Here is a 17,480-nt window from a genome sequence, read left to right as displayed (position 1 = left end):
CATAGATTGCAGAGCTGTTGCTGACTGGCATATGGGGAGGATTTCCTTAACAGGAACATCCTACACTAAAGAAATCACTGGTATGGTTCCCCAAAGATTATTATCATAGGTGTATTCTCAGTGCAGTGGCTTAAACATGATAGAACCTCAAATGTTTGGGGAATTAGCCTGAGGCAAAGGATAACTGTCCACTCACCTCTTACAGTAAGTCTCCCATGCTGTAAGCCATCAACAGTGACCAGGCGAACTGCCTTGATGTCATCATTGTCCACTATCTGAAACTGCTCCCAGGTGATGGGCCTTGACTGTCCCTCTAGAAGACTGAGACCTGCAAGAATGAGAAGAGGAGGGGAGGCTGGGTGGCTCAGTGGATTGAGAGTCAGGCCCAGAGACAAAAGGTCCCAGGTTCAAGTCTGACTTCAGACACTTCCTATCTGAATGGATCTCTGAGACCACCAAAAACAACCTATCAGTGGCTAAGTGACCCTGAGCAAGTCACTTAACCCACATTGCCTAGCCCTTACCACTCTTCTGCCTTAGAACCAATACATAGTATTGACTCTAAGATTAAGGGTTTAAAAAAAAAAGAAGAGGGTTTCTAGAAACTCTGAGCCATGCCAATAGTTGTATTTTAAGAGAGTCATGAGAAGAGACAAAGAAGAGATTATCCTTCCAGGATATCTGCAAAGAGACATTTTGAAAGCAATTTAAGGCACTCCAAATCAATTTTCCTTTCAAAAATACTCATTCTCCTTTAGTTTGTCAAATCACATCCTTGAGATAGATCGATTCTTTCCAGGGAAAACAGGGGCACAAAGCTGATGAGCAAATGTATTCACAGGGACTGCTATTCTGGTGATCTTTGCTAAGATCCTGGAACCATTAAAATTTAGAGCTAAAAAGGAAGTTTGAAATCATCTGCCACTTCAGTGTTGGTATTCAGATGAGGGAAGTGAAGCTCAGAAAGAAGAGACCTGTCCATGAAACAGATGATGAGGGATGTTCCAGTGTCCAAGGTACTGTTATTTTGATTAAGTAATGACACCTTCAATCCAATCTAGTAAGCATTTATTAAGATCTTGTTTGCATTAGTTTCCTTATCTGTAAAATGAGCTGGAGGAGGAAAATGACAAACTTCTCCAGTATCTTTGACAAGAAAGTCCCAAATGGGGTCTTAAAAAGTGTCAGGCATGAGGAAAAATAAACGAACAACAAAAATTTAAGAACAGAGAAAGCAGTAACATCGAGAGGCATCAAGAAGGGGTATTCATGGGAGGTGCCTCATGAAGTAAGCCTTGAATAAAATGAGGGATTCCAAGGGACAGACTTCCAAGGACTTTAGGAAGGAGCTCTTTACAAGCACTATGGACAGCCTGGCCAAAGGCATTGAAGGCGGAAATGTTTTCAGGAACACCAAGTAAGCCAATTTGACTGAAATAAATAGTTCATGAAGAGGAGTAATGTGTAATGATCCTGGAAAAGTCCAGCCGGATTGTGAAGGTCTTTAAGGGACAAACTAAAGAATGCCTATTTTGTATTAGAAAATAGGAAGAGAATAAGCATTTCTATAAAAACCTATTATGTGCCCAGAGACTATTCTTACAAATAATATCTCATTTGATCCTTACAATAACCCAGGGAGGGGTGGGGGGCTGTTATTTTCCCTATTTTATGGTTGAGGAAACTGATGTAGGCAGAGGGTAAATGGCTTGCCCAGTGTCACACATTTAGAAAGTGTTTGAGGCTAGACTTGAACTCAGGTCTAGACTCCAGGACTGGCAATCTATCCACCATGCCACCTAGTTGCCTACCAAAAGCCATGGGAATCCATTTAATGTTCTTGAGCAGTAGAGGGCCATAGTTTGATTCACTTTAGGGAGGTGATTTTGGCATTTTTGTGGATGATCTATCAGAGAGTTGAGAGACTGGTTTCTTACCTCAAAGGCAAATAATTTGTTTCTTTTACTGCACACAAAGTTTAAATTTCTAATCTTATCATTGAATGTTTTCATTGTGTTCACTTTCAAACGTTTATCCTGAAACTGTATCAAATTAAAACTGTATAATGACCAACTTACCTTTTAGAGAAAGTTAAAAAATTCCCCTCCCCATCTTTGACAAGGATGCTGGGACTATGACTATGGAATGTTGTCTACACTATCAGTCAAAGTGGGTTAATTTTGCTGAAATGCTATTTTCTTTCTTTTTAACCTCTATAACAAGGAAAGGTTCATTGGGTACAAATCATGAAGAGATACCCAAATATAAATATGATATAAAACAAAATATTTCAATAAAAAGATTAAAATGAAAAAGATTTATATTCTTTTATACTAAAGAGTATTCATTTTATATTAGAAAACAGGGGGGGAATGAGCATTTACATAGAACCTATTATGTGCCCAGGCACTATTCTAAACATTTTTATATTTATTATTATATATATTATCTATTATCTATTTATTATTATAAGTATATGTGATATGTTGTTTTTAATAAATATATCATATCATATTATATATTTAATGAATATATGCTATATTTTTATTGTTGGGGAAAGAATATAACTGTTTTAAATTTTTCAAAATGTTACCTTTTAATTAAAACATTTTTATTGAACAAATATTTTGTTTTTCACCGTATTTTATTTATTTTTTTGTATTTAAAATCCCCCCCTCTACTTTCCTTTCAAAATGAACAAATAAAAATAAAAATAAAACTCTCTCCAAAATATACAAGGGCTCAGACACTTCTTAGCTGTGTGATCTTGGGCAAGTCATTTAATTCCCATTGCCTAACCCTTACAGCTCTTCTGCCTTGGAATCAATAAACAGTGCTGATTCTAAGATGGAAGCTAAGAGTTTAAAAAAAGAGAGAGAAAAGAAGTAAAAAGCAAAAAGCTTGCAAATCCTATCAAAACTTCCTATACTGTCCAAAACATAAACATTCCAAACTTCCATTACTATATATGCATAAAATGTAAACATTCCAAATTATTTTTCAAACCTTATCAAATGAATGTCAATTAATTTAAATACCAAATAATCTTTTTAAAAGCATCATAGTATAGTAGAATGTTAGCCCTAGAGTCAGGCCCCACCTGAATCCTACCTTTAACACCAAAAAAAAACTTCTGTTTGACTCACCTGTAGTAGTAAGTGAAGAGAGAACTTTGGAAGGAGACAAGGGGTCTGGGGTCTAATATCTGTCAATTACATAGTGCTTTAAAGTTTACAAATAACTTTGGAGTCCTTGGCCTATGTAAACCTTGTAGCAGGCCTATGAGGAAGTGATAGGATAAACATTTTTTTTATTTTTATTACTTTATTTTTATTGTATTTATGTTTACTTGCATTTGATTTCTTTATAGTCATCATTTTATAGATGATGAAATAGCTTCAGAAAGTTTCTAATTTCCTTTCTACCACTGGGTGAACTTGAGCCTTGATTGTTAAGACAAAGGTTAATAATTAATAATCCTAATGACAAAAATAACAACTCTGACTCATGATTATAATTTAGGAATATGTGAGATTTAAAATGGTTGAGGTCTTAAACTGTAGTGATTAAAATAGTGGAAGATATAAATTGTGATAGATATAAGAGAGGGTGAGTAAATTTGACCGCAGAAATCTGTTTCACTACAGTGTCTTGGGTTTTAAAATAAAATATAAGGTGGTCACCAGGGAAATATTCCCAATTATTCAAATACCCAAGTCAATTGGGTTTTATAGAGATTTTAATTAACAATACAATGAGTAATCAAAGAAAGAGAGAGAGAGTAAGAAAGGAATAAGTATGAAGGGCCTCAAGCCAATATGGCCTAGACCTGAGTCTTAAAAGAGAAATTAGTCAGTTTTTTAACACTCACCACAAGTTCTGACTAAACAAGGATACTAGTGACACCAGGCCAGTGTCCTTCCTCAAAGAGTCTTCCAGCCAGAGATTGCTTCAAAGGGCCTCTCTCAAGAGCCTCCAGAGCTCCTACCCCAGAGGGACAGTGCCCCTCAGAGGAGCTCCTCAAGGAGCTCTCCTTCAGAATGAGATTTCCTCCAATAGCACTTCTCCTCAAAGAGATCTATCTCCAAGGAAAGAGCCCTCAAGCATCAGTCCTCAAGGAAATGAGTCTCTCAGAATGAGATCCTCCAGAATGAGAATCAGAAATCGAGATCCTTGAATGAGATACAAGCTCTTATTTTTAAGGGCAAAATTTCCTCTGTCACCTCCCACAAGTCCTTACATCTACCAATCACTGTAGATGTTTCTAAAGGACCGCCCATTTTGAATTCACAGCTGAGTAGTTTTAATCTCTTTAGTAAGTCAGAAAAAAAAGCTGCTGTTCTGTGTTGACAAATTTCATTAAGAAAAAACCTCTGAATAAGTTATCACCCTTTTAGGTTTAAGTAGTTTACAAGTTGCCCCACCTATATGGGTACCTAGCATCCCATTGTATCAATTTTAAAAACAGGCATGACTCAAAGAACTTCCTGTCCTTTCCATAAGCATGGGTCAAAGCACTTTCAAAGCATTGTTCAGCAAGGAGTTTTCTGTCCTAAAGCACTTAAGTAGGGTGGAGTAGGGATATTCCCAAGGCAAGGAGTTTTCACATTCAAGTAGAATTCTCACTATCTGCTAGGGAATTTTTTTTAAGTAGAAGATTCCCCAATGGGGAAATTTCCAACATTCATAAGTCTGAGAAATTTTAAGGTTTACAAATAGTATGATTCTATAAGCAATTCTGAACCTCACCTGTGTTCCATGACACTCTTGGGGCATTCGTGTCTGCTGTCCTGATAGAAATATGGACTGTGATTGGTAAGCTCTTTTCAAAGAAGAAGTCGTACACTTCAAACTCCACCTGTAAAATTTATAGAGATCCATTTTTAGCACTTGTTAATAAGATGTTATATAAAACAAAGCTTGTATTTGGAGATCAAAACAGTGCACACTGCTCCCTGCCAAATGCCAGAGCATCTCTACTGGCCAGTCTATTTAATTCAATAAGAAAATTATTAAACTGTGTGCAAAGGGCTATGCCAGGCACCAGGGCTATAAAGATGATGGTGTAAAAGTTCCTAGTCTCAGGGAATGTTTGACTGGGGAGGAGGAATACACATATAATATTTCTACAGAAAAATTAATCAGGAAAGGCTAAAGATCCCATGTAACATGGCACTTGAATTACCTTGGAAGGGTGTAAGAAATTCTACAAGTTGGTAGTAGAGAGGGTATACATTCAAAAGCAGAGATTCTTAACGGGATCTACAGATTCATTTATGAAAAGATTTCAGAAGATCCATAACCTTGGATGGGAAAGAATGGGGTTTTATTTTCATTAATTTCTTTTAAATCCCAAGTATTTTAAAATTTATTTGTGTGGTGACAAAGAATTGGAAACTGAGGGGATGCCCATCAGTTGAGGACCAGCTGTGAACAAGTTGTGGTACATGATAGTGATAGAACACTCTGTGCTCTATTAAAAAACAAACAAGTTGCTTTAAAAAAAAAACCTAGGAAGACTTATATTAACTGGTACAAAGTGAAGTGAGCAGTACCAGAAAATTGTACACAATAAAAGCAATACAATTGTGAAAGACTTAGCTACTCTGATGAAGACAATGATCTGAGACAATTCCAAAGGATCTATAATAAAAAATATTATCCACTTCCAGAAAGAGAACTAATTAGTTCTGAGTATGAACTGAAGCATTCTTTTTTCCACTTTATTTTTCTTGTTTTTTTTTTCTAATATGATTAATATGGAAATATGTTTTACATGACTTCACATTTTTAAGAGATATATTATATCTCAGTAAAAGAGGAATGGAAGAGGAGAGCATTTGGAACTCAAAATTTTTAATGAATGTTTATAATAAAAATAACAAAAATATTTAAATGCATCTTAAAACATTATCCTGAGAAATTATCAATAGGCTTCATCAGATTGCATATTTAGTTTAAGTTCATATCACTGGCAAACTCTTACCATCTTCTCCTCACAAAAATTTACAATTTAATGATAAATTAATCTTACTTAGAGGATAAAAGTCTTTTCAGAGCAACCAGCAACTACTTAAAGTTTTAGGTGTGAGATTTGTAATTTCACTTCAAGCACAAAATAGAAGATATAACTAATAAAAGAAGTAATAAGCATGGAATGCATATCCTGCGTTGGAAAGAATATTGGTGTGGGAGTTGTAATGCTTGGGTTCACACTTGAATTCTGCCCTTCTATTACCTATGTGAAACAAAGGAACTTGCCTCACCTTTTCTTGGTTCCATTAGATTATATATTAGATTACAGGATCTGTAAGGTAACCCTTTTTGTAATAGGGTTCTATAAGAACATAAATTTAGTTTAAAAAAAGATTGACTATAAACCACTGGTCCAAGTAATAAATAATTATAGATAATCCAGTAGGGATCAGGACTCTCTTTCCAGAAGCATTCCCCAAACCAGCTGGGCCCCAAATCCACAGATAATAGATGGAAAGTGGTTTCCAGGCCACTTTTAGAATCATTGTCTTAGGGCTAGAAGGAAACAATCCAATCCCTTCATTTTAGAGATGAAGTAACTGAGGCCAAGACAATCTAATTGACTTGATCAAATCAGTTACTATACATGGTAATAAGATCACTTGCACTATGGATTATTTTTATTCAAATAAAAGAGATCTGTGCATTGTGTGTGAGTATTTATTTATGTGTGATCTTTTTACTGGTCTGGGAGCTCCATTGAAGACAAGATGGTATTTTATCTAAAGTTGATTCCCCACAGCACCAATGAATACAGTACTTTATGAACTGTAGATGCTTTAATCAAGTGAATTTAATAATCTGAGAGTTCTTGTTATGAGACACAACTCTCAGTTTGAAGGTCCATTTGCTATTTGCAAAGCCAAAAATCCTCCACAGTAACCCTCTAAATAGTAGCCTGACTGGATTTGTTGCTGGAAGTAATTCTTTGTAAATAATTAGAAAATTATTCCATCACGGGAAGTTCAGTGAGGCAAGATCATCAGAAGAATATCTGGGGCTTTTACAGTTGGGAGAGGGAAAGGAAAGCAGAGGGCCAGACCAAGTATTTACAATGTAAAATCTATTTGTCCTTGAGGGTGAGTGTGGAAAAAATGCTTAAATTACAGAGAAGGCAATTTGCTGGCCCTAGAGGCATTCATTTTCTACAATAGACCTTAACAACACCAATTTAAACTTTTCACCATGTTTTCACCAACTTCCTGGTAGGTCTTGAAGTAAGCAGAAGCTATTACATGGGAGACTCTAGCCAGCTATTCTCCAGCAAACCCAAAGGAAATAGGCTTTAATTGCAATCTGGAGCCTTTAGATTAGCCAGGAGGAATCTCCTGACAGAGAAGGTTGTTTCAGCATTAGTGAGTTTCCAAGGGAAGTTTGGGAATCTTCTTCCTTGAAAGCTTCTTCATAAGTTTTGATCTGAAAAGCCCAAGGCAGGAGAAATGCTTTATTAAACATCCCTTTGCATTCTGTAAACCAAAGAACTCTTTAGAAGAAAAGGGCTTGTTTTATTCTTAGCAATTCTTCCACTCATAATAATCTAGGGCCCTCTTGGGTAGTTTTTATGCCTGGATTCTCATCCATTGGAGAAAATATAAATAAAAACCATTTGATGGGATGGGGGGAGGGGGGGTTGATAAACTGAATGACTACTTATGGTTTCCAATAAGCTCATTAAGCCATGAGAATGGTTTCCATCCTAATTACCTCATAATTCCTTCTCTCTGTGTGGCTGCTGTTGGGAGGCTGATAGGCAATTTGCAAATCACTTAGATCTTTCCAGGTGAATGAAGAGATCTCTTTGGTGTGATCCAATAGGTGTGTGAAGTAGCCCTGGAGAGGGGGCTTGGTGATGTTGAAAACCAACAGAGATCTAGGTGTCTCATCATCTTCGCAGTCCACTGTAGAAGTGGTCACTGAGCTCAGGATGAATTGATCCACTTCTAGAATATAGGTGGGCATGAATGCAGCCCTGGGGATCTGATTGGGGAAGGCACCTTTGATGGAGACAGGCAGCCACATGCTCTCTGACTTTGGGAGGAAAAAAAAAACACATTAGAAAGTAAATAAATAAAAAAATCCATAGCGTGCACCCTTGACCAGGATGAACTATAGAGGGTTCAAAACACTCTGGACATCCAAAGACCATAATAGCCTAGATTTAGACTTAGAAAACAACTTCAACCTTGAATCCCTTCACCTTTTTACATATAAAGAAATGGAGGTGCAAAGTAACAATCCAACTTGCCCAGGATCACACAGGAACTAATTTAAACACAGCTCCTTTGATTATAAATCCACTGTGCTCTTTCCACAATACCACATGGCTTCTCCATATTATAGTCTTAAGTGTCTTGAACATAGTAGGCATTTAATAAATGTGTATTCAATTGAAAATACTCAACTGCTTTATTTTCCAGAGACAAAATCACCTCTTTACCCCAAAATAAAAATTTACCAGTCATTAATACATGATTCAATACTTTTTTCCCCCATTTGCTTGCTTGTTCATTAGAATGGGTACAATTACTACATGCTGATTCCCTATATTGGGCATTAGGCAATGGAGAACATAGTATATGTAGATGGAATTCTGCACCCAGAGTCAGAAATACCTGAATTCAGATGCCTGCCTCTGACACTTATTAGCTGGATGATTATGGGCAAATTATTTGCCATCTGAGTTTCAACTCATTAGTCCTGTGGCAAGAGTGAGGAATAGCCATTGAACAACACAGATACTCTACTAGTAATAAGACATGTGGTAATTCCCCCAAATCTACTGCATTAAGACTACCTACCTACAATGGGGTTATTATGAAACTCAAGTGAGATAAAGTCTATAAAATACTTCGAAAATTTCCAAGTGCTAAAAAAAGGCCAACTATTCTCTTCATTAAGGAGTTGAACTTTCAAAGTTTAAAGCATTTTTATGTGGACAGCTATGTAGTATAGTAGATAGAGTGATGACTTAAGTTCAAATCCAACCTCAGACACTCACTAGCTGTGTGGCCTTGGACAAATCATTTAATCTCTGCTTGTCTCCGTTTCCTCATCTTTAAAACGGGGATAATAATAATGTCTACCTCCCAGGGTTGGTGTAAGGATCAAATGAGATAATAATTGTAAATGACTTAGCATAGTGCCTAGCACATAGTGATATGGAAATTTTATCTGTTATTATTTGGAAATACACAAAACTATGAATCAAGAGACTTAAATTCTAGACCTCACTCTGCTCTAGGTTAGCAATAACTGTCCTTGGGTAAATTATTTACTTTCTCACTGTCTCAGTTTCCCCTTCTTTAAAATAATGTAATATTAGATGGCCTTTAATGTTCCTCTTTACTCTCACATCTTCTGCCTCAAGAATATTGGTGTATTATAAACATCATTACCAAGAATGTTATTTCCAGAACTGAATTAACTCACTTGAACAGGAAAAATGCCAATGGTACTGGATAAGTCCAAACTAATTAGTTGATTTTCCCTCCCCAAAAACCAACTTTCTTAAATTAAATGCAGGCATGATAAGACTTTTGCAAAAACATATGTTATCTATGATATTATAAAAGTAGCATCTCAGATTGCCTGAAAAATAGGCTTTAGGATAAAAATATTTAGAGCTAGAAGGAACGTTAGAGATCAGCTGGTCTAATTTCTTCATTTTAGAGAGGAGGAACAGAACCATAGACATGAAGTAACTACCAGTCTTTCAGACAATTCCAAAGCATACTAATGTATTCATCTACAATAGGAGACTAAGGAAGCTGTATTAGTAAAATAGCATTTTGAAACTAATGAATTATTCATCAAATCATTGAATGATAGGAAAATAAGATCAGCTGGTCATGTAAGAAGAGTGAGAGTTAGACAATCAATAGACAATAGTGTGCTCTACTGATATCCTCATACTTTCAAGGGAAAATGAGAAAGGTCTTAAGCATCTTGAGTATATTCCCTTTGGCAAAATCTTAGGAAGGCATGAAAAAGAATTGGTAGGCAGAGCTGGGTTGCCATCTCCATCACTAAAAGAGCCATCTTTATTGGAAGAGACTAGGAAGAAAGATGGGCAGGTTAACTTATGGGAAAACCTATATAATGCCCTATGTCATTGACAGTCCACTCACTAAATCACATTTTGACAGAAGAAAGGTTTTGCTGCCTGATTCGGTGTAAAATGATTTTGTTTCTGATAACAGTTCTAATATCTGCTGACCTAGTTTTACTATATCTTATATGGAGCTCATTCATCAGTATGAACATTTTAGAAATTTCATATTGACAACAGAAGAAAATTGAACTTGAAGAGAGCAAGCTAGATTTCCTTTGGGCTACTATGTAGCTCTAATAGTCTCAAGATCCTCCCTCAAATTCCCTTTGATATTACATAGTTATGAATTATGGCATACTACAGTCCCCAAACAACTTAAATGGAGGATCAACCAATAGGAAATGTAGAGATATAGATGGAACATGCTAGGTGACTCAGTGGGATAGAGCTCTGGGACTGGAGTCAGGAAGACCTGAGTTCAAACCCAAACTCTTAAACTTATTAGTTGTGGAACCCTGGGCACATCACTTAACCTCTGTTTGCCTTAATCCACTGGAGAAGGAAATGGCAAACTACTCTGGTATCTTTGCCAAGAAAACATCATGGACAGTATGTTCCACAGGGTTGCAAAGAGTCCGACCTGACTGAACAACTCAAGAACAACAAGATGGGACATGGGCAGAGTACATGTTATGATACATCATTGCATAGGAGATGTGATATAAAGAATGGTATTGAGGAAAATGTATGACCAGAAAAAAAATGGCCCTGTATTCCCTAGTCCCCTATTTATTCATCTGAAAAATAAGGGGATTAGCCTAGATGGTCTCTGAGATTCTTTCCAGCTCTTGGTCTATGATCCAAGAGAGAGAGAGAGAGAGAAAGAGAGAGAGAGAGAGAGAGAGAGAGAGAGAGAGAGAGAGAGAGAGAGAGAGAGAGAGAGAAATAACTCTAAGGGTCCACCTGACTGTTCATTGATATTCACATGATTTTTGGAAAATATAAGGAGGGCCATTAAAATTTTGGATGGATATCCAAAGGTAAACTCATAAGAGGACAGAAAAAGATTTATACAAAATGACCAGTCACAGATTGGTTTCAATCAGTATTATAGGAAGGAATATTCCCTTTGGCTAAATGACACTATATGGCACAACAGATGAAATCTGGTGGAATTGACCAGCTAAGGCAGTCTTAATAGGAAAAAAGAAAAGCTTAGCAAAGAGCAAAATGTAGCTTGAAGGGAATATATTCATGTAAGGGAGAAAAGGAATACTATTACCAAGTAGTCATCTCTTGTCCCACCTGAATTATCCTGGTGACAACGTATAGTGGGATGAAGAGGAGGAGAGAAATAGGTGGAATAAGATGATCATGGGCTGATTGTATGAGTTCTGTGAATCTTTTTCATTGCCACTGTTATCACTACCATTGTCTCTTCCTCAAGTCTACTGACTCCTTGAGTCCTTGGGCTATCCAATCACACCATGGGGCCTCCCAAAGACCCAGGGTCCCAAGGTAAGGAACCCAACTTTAGTTGTTTTAAGCACACCAGAAAATATGCACCCATAATCCTGAGTTCTACCTTGTATATGGATTTACTCCTGATATCAGTGAGGTCCAGTCTGATGGAGATATAATCGACATTCGGAGAAGGTGGATGGAGGTGCTGATATCGCAACCCCATTAGCAGAAACTCCTCACAGCTGACTTTGAGACTATCAATCTTCTTCAACTCTGGGGAACAGCTTCCACTCGGGCATCCTGGATTTTTCCTATATTCTAAAGTGAACAGACAATGCATTAAAACTTGCTTTGATTAAATTTATGACAAAACAAAAGGCAACAAAAGACAAAGCCTCTCTTTTCATGGATTCCATGCCAATCCCCCTTCCACCAACCCTTCCCCAAGGATCATGTGTTCCCTTTTCATCAGACTTCATATCTACCGAGGAATTGGTGGTTATCCTCAAAGGGTGTAATTTGCTGAAAAGTATAATCAATTGACCAGGCCACAACACTCTTATAAGCCTCTCTTCCCCCTTAGTAAATGCAGTGCTAGAAAACTAAATGAATTATGTGTTCTTTACCACTGAACCAGCACGTCCCTATTCATCCTGGGCAAATGGGCCAAGGGCTCTTTTCAAAGCAGCTTTCCTCAAAGGCTTTGTGTGTGGCATATGAAGGTCTGCGGCCTCACAAGTTTAGTGAAAACAATATGATTAGTTATCCTTTGGTCAAAGTCCCTCACAACTCATCTAGGCAGAGAATGTCAAATGTTCCCTCTCACAGCATCAATGGAATCATTCACTAGCCACCAGGGATAAGCAATTATTTCTATGTTCACAATGGGATAATTTAATTATAGAAATAATCTCTTACCTATTCATTATAAGAAACCAAAGGGAGTAGGAGTGAGATCAAACAGTATGAATGGGTAGACAGATGGGTTGGGACCAGGCTGGCCACCCCAAAACCATGGGCATAGCCTGCAGCCATCATCTGGAAGTCAAAGAATCCACCTTTTTTCTGATGTGTCCCAGCCACCCCTGCATTGCCCCTAGCTGTTCTGCAGGGCTAAAGGACTTGGAAACACTTTAAAAAGTGTAATTGGGATGAGTTCTCAATCTCAAATCATTATGAATAAAAACAAAATCTAATCAAAGTTTAAATATAAAATATTTATGGAAATGAATGTTTTATCTAAATAAATATAAAACAAAACACATCACTATCAAACTCTTTTCATAACCTTTATCCTCTCTGCTGAATGTTGATTGAATGAATGAATTCATGAAAAGGAATTGATTTTCTAACTTTTAGAATAAAGAAATCAATCTGAATTTCTATTAAGTCATCATAAAGAGCCTGTAAGACTAAGGAAACAGGTAGCATTATCTATCCATTCTACCTCCCACCCTTTCTGGGGGCTAAAAGGGAATTTAAAGGGTGTTTTCCTTATTCTGATCATTGGCACTGTAGGTCTGATTACAAGTGAGTCCCCAAGTATTTTTGGGTGTGGAGAATGGTAAAGCATGGAGTGGGGAAGACAGAATTTGACCAGGAAATGAGTTTGGAGCTCAGAAATATTATTGTAGAGATAGAGAGTGTGTGCGTAGGGTGGAACACATCTGCAGAAGAACAGAGAGTGTGGTGAATCAGCTCTTGTGGCTATTCCCAGCAGTCAGTTTGTGAATCAGGAGTGGATTTCTGGCTATTTGTGGGTGACTCTGGGAGCAGAGTAAAGCTTTGAGGCTATGGAAAGAGTAGGTATAGCAGCAAAGGAAAACTATAATACCCTTCATCAGTGCTCCAAGGCCAGAATTTTAAACTAGGTTAGATCTCAAGGTCTGGGGGGGGGGAGGGGGGAAGGGGGGGTACCCTGGCTCACAGCAAAAGTGAGATATCTGAAGAGCATCACTGAGCCCTCGATATTTCCAAATGGAAAAAGAGTGTGCCAGGTGATGGGTGGAATGGGCTCAGACAGAGAAGGAACCAGCACCGAGAATAAGAGCACGTGGGTGACTGTGCCCACATCCCAGAGGGTTTTTATTCACAGAGAGTAATTCTCTGATTTGGGTTCTGCCTATAATTCAGTATAGCCTTGGAAGTGTATGTGTGTGAGTGTGTACACGTGTGCTACGTGAATGTTGCTTTTTGTTTGCTTTGACCCGTGATCATTCCTTTCAAGGATTCTTTCAGGGACTAAAAGGTATGTCTTTGAGATAGCTAGGTGGAGCAGTGGTCTAGAGTCATCAAGTCCTGATTGCAAAAATAAGATATTTGCTAGCTGGTAACCCTGGGTTAAGTTGCTTAGCCTCAAGTTTCTGCCCTGTAAAATGGGGATAATAATTGCATAATGACCCACTCCCAGGGTTGTTGTAATGAAAATAGAAAAATGTTTAAAACAATGCCTGGCACTTAGAGAGATTTTTGTTATTCAAACATTTTAGTCATGTCTGACTCCTTGTGGCCCTTTTTTGGGGTTTCTTTGGCAAAGATATTGGAATGGTTTGCCATTTCCTTCTCCATCTCATTTTACATATAAGGAAACTGAGGCCAACAGGCTTACTTGACTTGCCTAAGGTTACATAGCTAGTATGTGTCTGAAGCTGGATTTTAATGCAGGTCCTCCTGACTCCAGGCCTACCACACTCTCCCCCAAACACCTAGCTACCTTGCCCAGGCATAAAACAGACAATTAATAATTATTTAATTTAATTGGACTACCACTCCTGTATGCAAACCCATTGCTCTAGTCAAGGGTTTTAAAGCTATTCATCATCCCCTGAATAAAGTCAGCTTGTTCCTATCTCTCTGTCTCTGCGCACACTGTGCTCCTGCCTGGACTGTCCCTTTTTTCCTCCCATTCCTCCCTACCATGCTTTAAGGCCCAATTGTCATCCATTTATCCACTAAGTCAACAAATATTATGTAATGCTAATAATATTTTTAAATGGCATACGAGACTCAGGGAAAAAGCTGTGGGGCTGGTCTCCTCGGGGTTCTCCTTGCTGAGGTTCCACAATGACCAGCTGACCATGGGCTGGTAGGCCAGTTTCTAATGGAGAGAGTCTTATGGTGCATTCCAGACTCATCCTCCTCTCATAATCAAAACTGAGCACATTCTTATCAATTGCTCTGGAGAGGCCATAGAACTCAGGCACCTCCAGGACCCTGGAGCTCATCCGGATGATGCTACAGTCTGGCTCCTGCAGATAAACCCGAAGGATAAAAGTTTCTGTGAAGGTTTCCGTTTCTGTAAATCTGAGGATTGAGAAAAGAGAATAAAAACAGAATTGTCAGTGCCTCATCTTGACTGTCAAATAGGTCTTTAGCTGTTTCTTAGATTCAAGGCTAACTCTCATCCAAGACATAAATTAGTCTGGCTTTTTTTTTTTCTTCCTGCTACTCAACCCCTAGACTCCCTAGGTATCCTTTGCTTGGGAGGAAGGGGGATGCATGGAAAAGTGCGATGGAGAAAGAGACATATATCTTTGGACATATCCATTCTGGGCATTTATTTTGCTTGGCCATGCATGTTTTTTCCAAGTATTTTATTTTATTTTTCAAAGAGAAGGAAGGAAGGAAGGAAGGAAGGAAGGAAGGAAGGAAGGAAGGAAGGAAGGAAGGAAGGAAGGAAGGAAGGAAGGAAGGAAGGAAGGAAGGAAGGAAGGAAGGAAGGAAGGAAAGAAGGAAGGAAAGAAGGAAGGAAGGAAGGAAGGAAGGAAGGAAAGAAGGAAGGAAAGAAGGAAGGAAGGAAGGAAGGAAGGAAGGAAGGAAGGAAGGAAGGAAGGAAGGAAGGAAGGAAGGAAGGAAGGAAGGAAGGAAGGAAGGAAGGAAAGAAGGAAGGAAGGAAAGGAGGGAGGAGTAAATTAATTAACCTTTTTGTGCCTCAGATTCCTCATCTGTAATAATGATAGATAAGATTTATTTTGTGCCTTGATGCTTGAAAAACTTTATACGTATTATCTCATTTCACAACCACACTGTGAGTTAGGTGCTACCATTAACCTTGTTTTACAGGTGAGGAAACTGAAGCTGATATAGGCTGTAACTTTCCCAGAATGACAGGAATAGTAGGTGTCTGAGGCAGGATTTGAAGAATCTCAAAAGAAGTGTAGAATTAAATATTTGAATCATATAAAACCAAAATTTGATGATCCAAACATATAAAATAGAAATATTTGACTCTATTCCTCTCTCTTTCAAGTTGGGATCCCAGAAGCCCACAAACATTTTCCATGAAGAACTTTGGCACTGACCACTGAACAACCCCTTCTATTGGACCTCACACTTGTCCCATCTTACCACTTCACAATGATCACCCATTGATCAAAGCATATAATAGTTGTGCAGAATGAAACCTGAAACAAAAAAAAACAAACAATGTGGCTTACCTGTAGAGCCTAAGTTTAACAGCATCTTCATGTAGGATTGGGCACCCATTATGAATGTATTTTACTTCATTAGGAAGGAAATGACAGTCAAATACCTAATGCATAGTGAATAAAGAATAAGTATTTATGAGAAGCATGGAACTAAATTCTACTGTTTCAAGCTGCCTACTAATTGCCTAGAGAAATGTGTAGGTTGATGGCTATTTATTCTAACAACCATGCATGAAGGGGTTTACCCTCCACACACCTGTGTAGACAGCTGTGCCATGATCTAAGCATACCTGGTACATAAAAATTGAAACCTACCAAATGGATGCATTAAAGAGTGATTATATGCATCAACAAATGCTTGCTAGATGGGATTAGATCACAAAATTATTTTCATACTTTGCTAGTGAATTGGAAATCTGATTCAATTTATCAAAAATTGATGTACATACAATTCAAGAATTTACTATATCTACATCTGAGTACACATATGCACACACATAAACATCCCCTAAATACATCTTGATAGACAGACATGTACTTGCAATGATGCATAGTGTCTCTTTTATACAAAGATTTTGTTGGTCAGATGGAGAAATATATATATATTTATGTATATATATTCATGGACAAAGATTTTTTTTTTCTTGTTCAGTTGTTTTTCAGTTATGTCTCACTCTTTGTGACCTCATTTGAGGTTTTTTTGGGAAAGATACTGGAGTAGTCTGCCATTTCCTTCTCCAGCTCATTTAGCAGATGAGGAAACTGAGGCAAACAGGGTGAAGGAACTAGTCAGTGTCTGAAGCTGGATTTAAACTCAGGAAGAGGAGTCTTTCTCACTTTGGGCTGGGCTCTTTATTCACTGAACCACTTAGCTGCCCTATAGATGTGTATATATTAATATATGCACATGTAAATATACATGTATGTTTCTACATAAATATGTACATTTCTACATATATTGTATATGTGTGTAAACACACACTAACAAAAACACCATTAACATCATCATCCTCAGACTTTGTATTGAAAGATGAAGCCTCTGACTATGGTAACGTGTACATATTTGTTTTCAGAATTTCAATTCTATATACGCTTCTAAAAACTGTCTTTATTAACCCTCTCCTAGCAAATATCTCTGCAGAGGACTAGACATTCAACGAACAACTGCAGTTGCCAAAATTAAACAAATCTCGCTGCTACGGTTTGATCACAGTAAATGAGAAAATTGGTAATTATTTCCTTCAGGAACCCTAAATGCTTTTTCAAAGTGACTTCTCCAGTCTTTAGCTCAGGTCTAGTAGAGAAAAGCTATTTTCAGAGTCTCATTCCTCAATGCTGGATACTTGGCTTTTGAATTTGAAAGCTTACCTTTGCACAGTCTCAAACCCAGTCAATACAATCTACTCTCAAGATAAGTTTATCACTAAAAGAAGTGATCTTTTCCCAGAGACATCATTGGTTTCTCTTTTTAATTGACAACAAGGAAAAAGATAAACAAAAGG

General features: G+C 37.6%; 1 protein-coding gene across 9 annotated transcripts in view; it reads right to left on the bottom strand.

Moving 5' to 3' along the window:
- The window catches only part of FREM1 (FRAS1 related extracellular matrix 1), a 177,471-nt gene that overhangs the window by 123,265 nt on the left and 36,726 nt on the right, over positions 1–17,480 (bottom strand). For all 9 annotated transcript variants that reach the window (XR_470440.3, XM_056805357.1, XM_056805356.1 and 6 more), the window contains exons 3-8: positions 15,988–16,082; positions 14,553–14,854; positions 11,673–11,869; positions 7,741–8,064; positions 4,750–4,858; positions 197–328 (exon numbers count right to left, since the gene is read on the bottom strand). Coding sequence is in view for 8 of the 9 variants with exons in the window: in XM_056805357.1 (XP_056661335.1) it covers positions 197–328; positions 4,750–4,858; positions 7,741–8,064; positions 11,673–11,869; positions 14,553–14,854; positions 15,988–16,082 (1,159 nt within the window). In the remaining variant the exon portion in view is untranslated. The remainder of the gene's footprint in view (positions 1–196; positions 329–4,749; positions 4,859–7,740; positions 8,065–11,672; positions 11,870–14,552; positions 14,855–15,987; positions 16,083–17,480) is intronic.

This window comes from Monodelphis domestica, chromosome 7 (genome assembly GCF_027887165.1).
Source record: "Monodelphis domestica isolate mMonDom1 chromosome 7, mMonDom1.pri, whole genome shotgun sequence".
Taxonomy (NCBI): Eukaryota; Metazoa; Chordata; class Mammalia; order Didelphimorphia; family Didelphidae; genus Monodelphis; species Monodelphis domestica.
The sequence above is the reverse complement of the archived record's forward strand: the minus strand, read 5'-3'. Positions and strand labels throughout refer to the sequence as shown.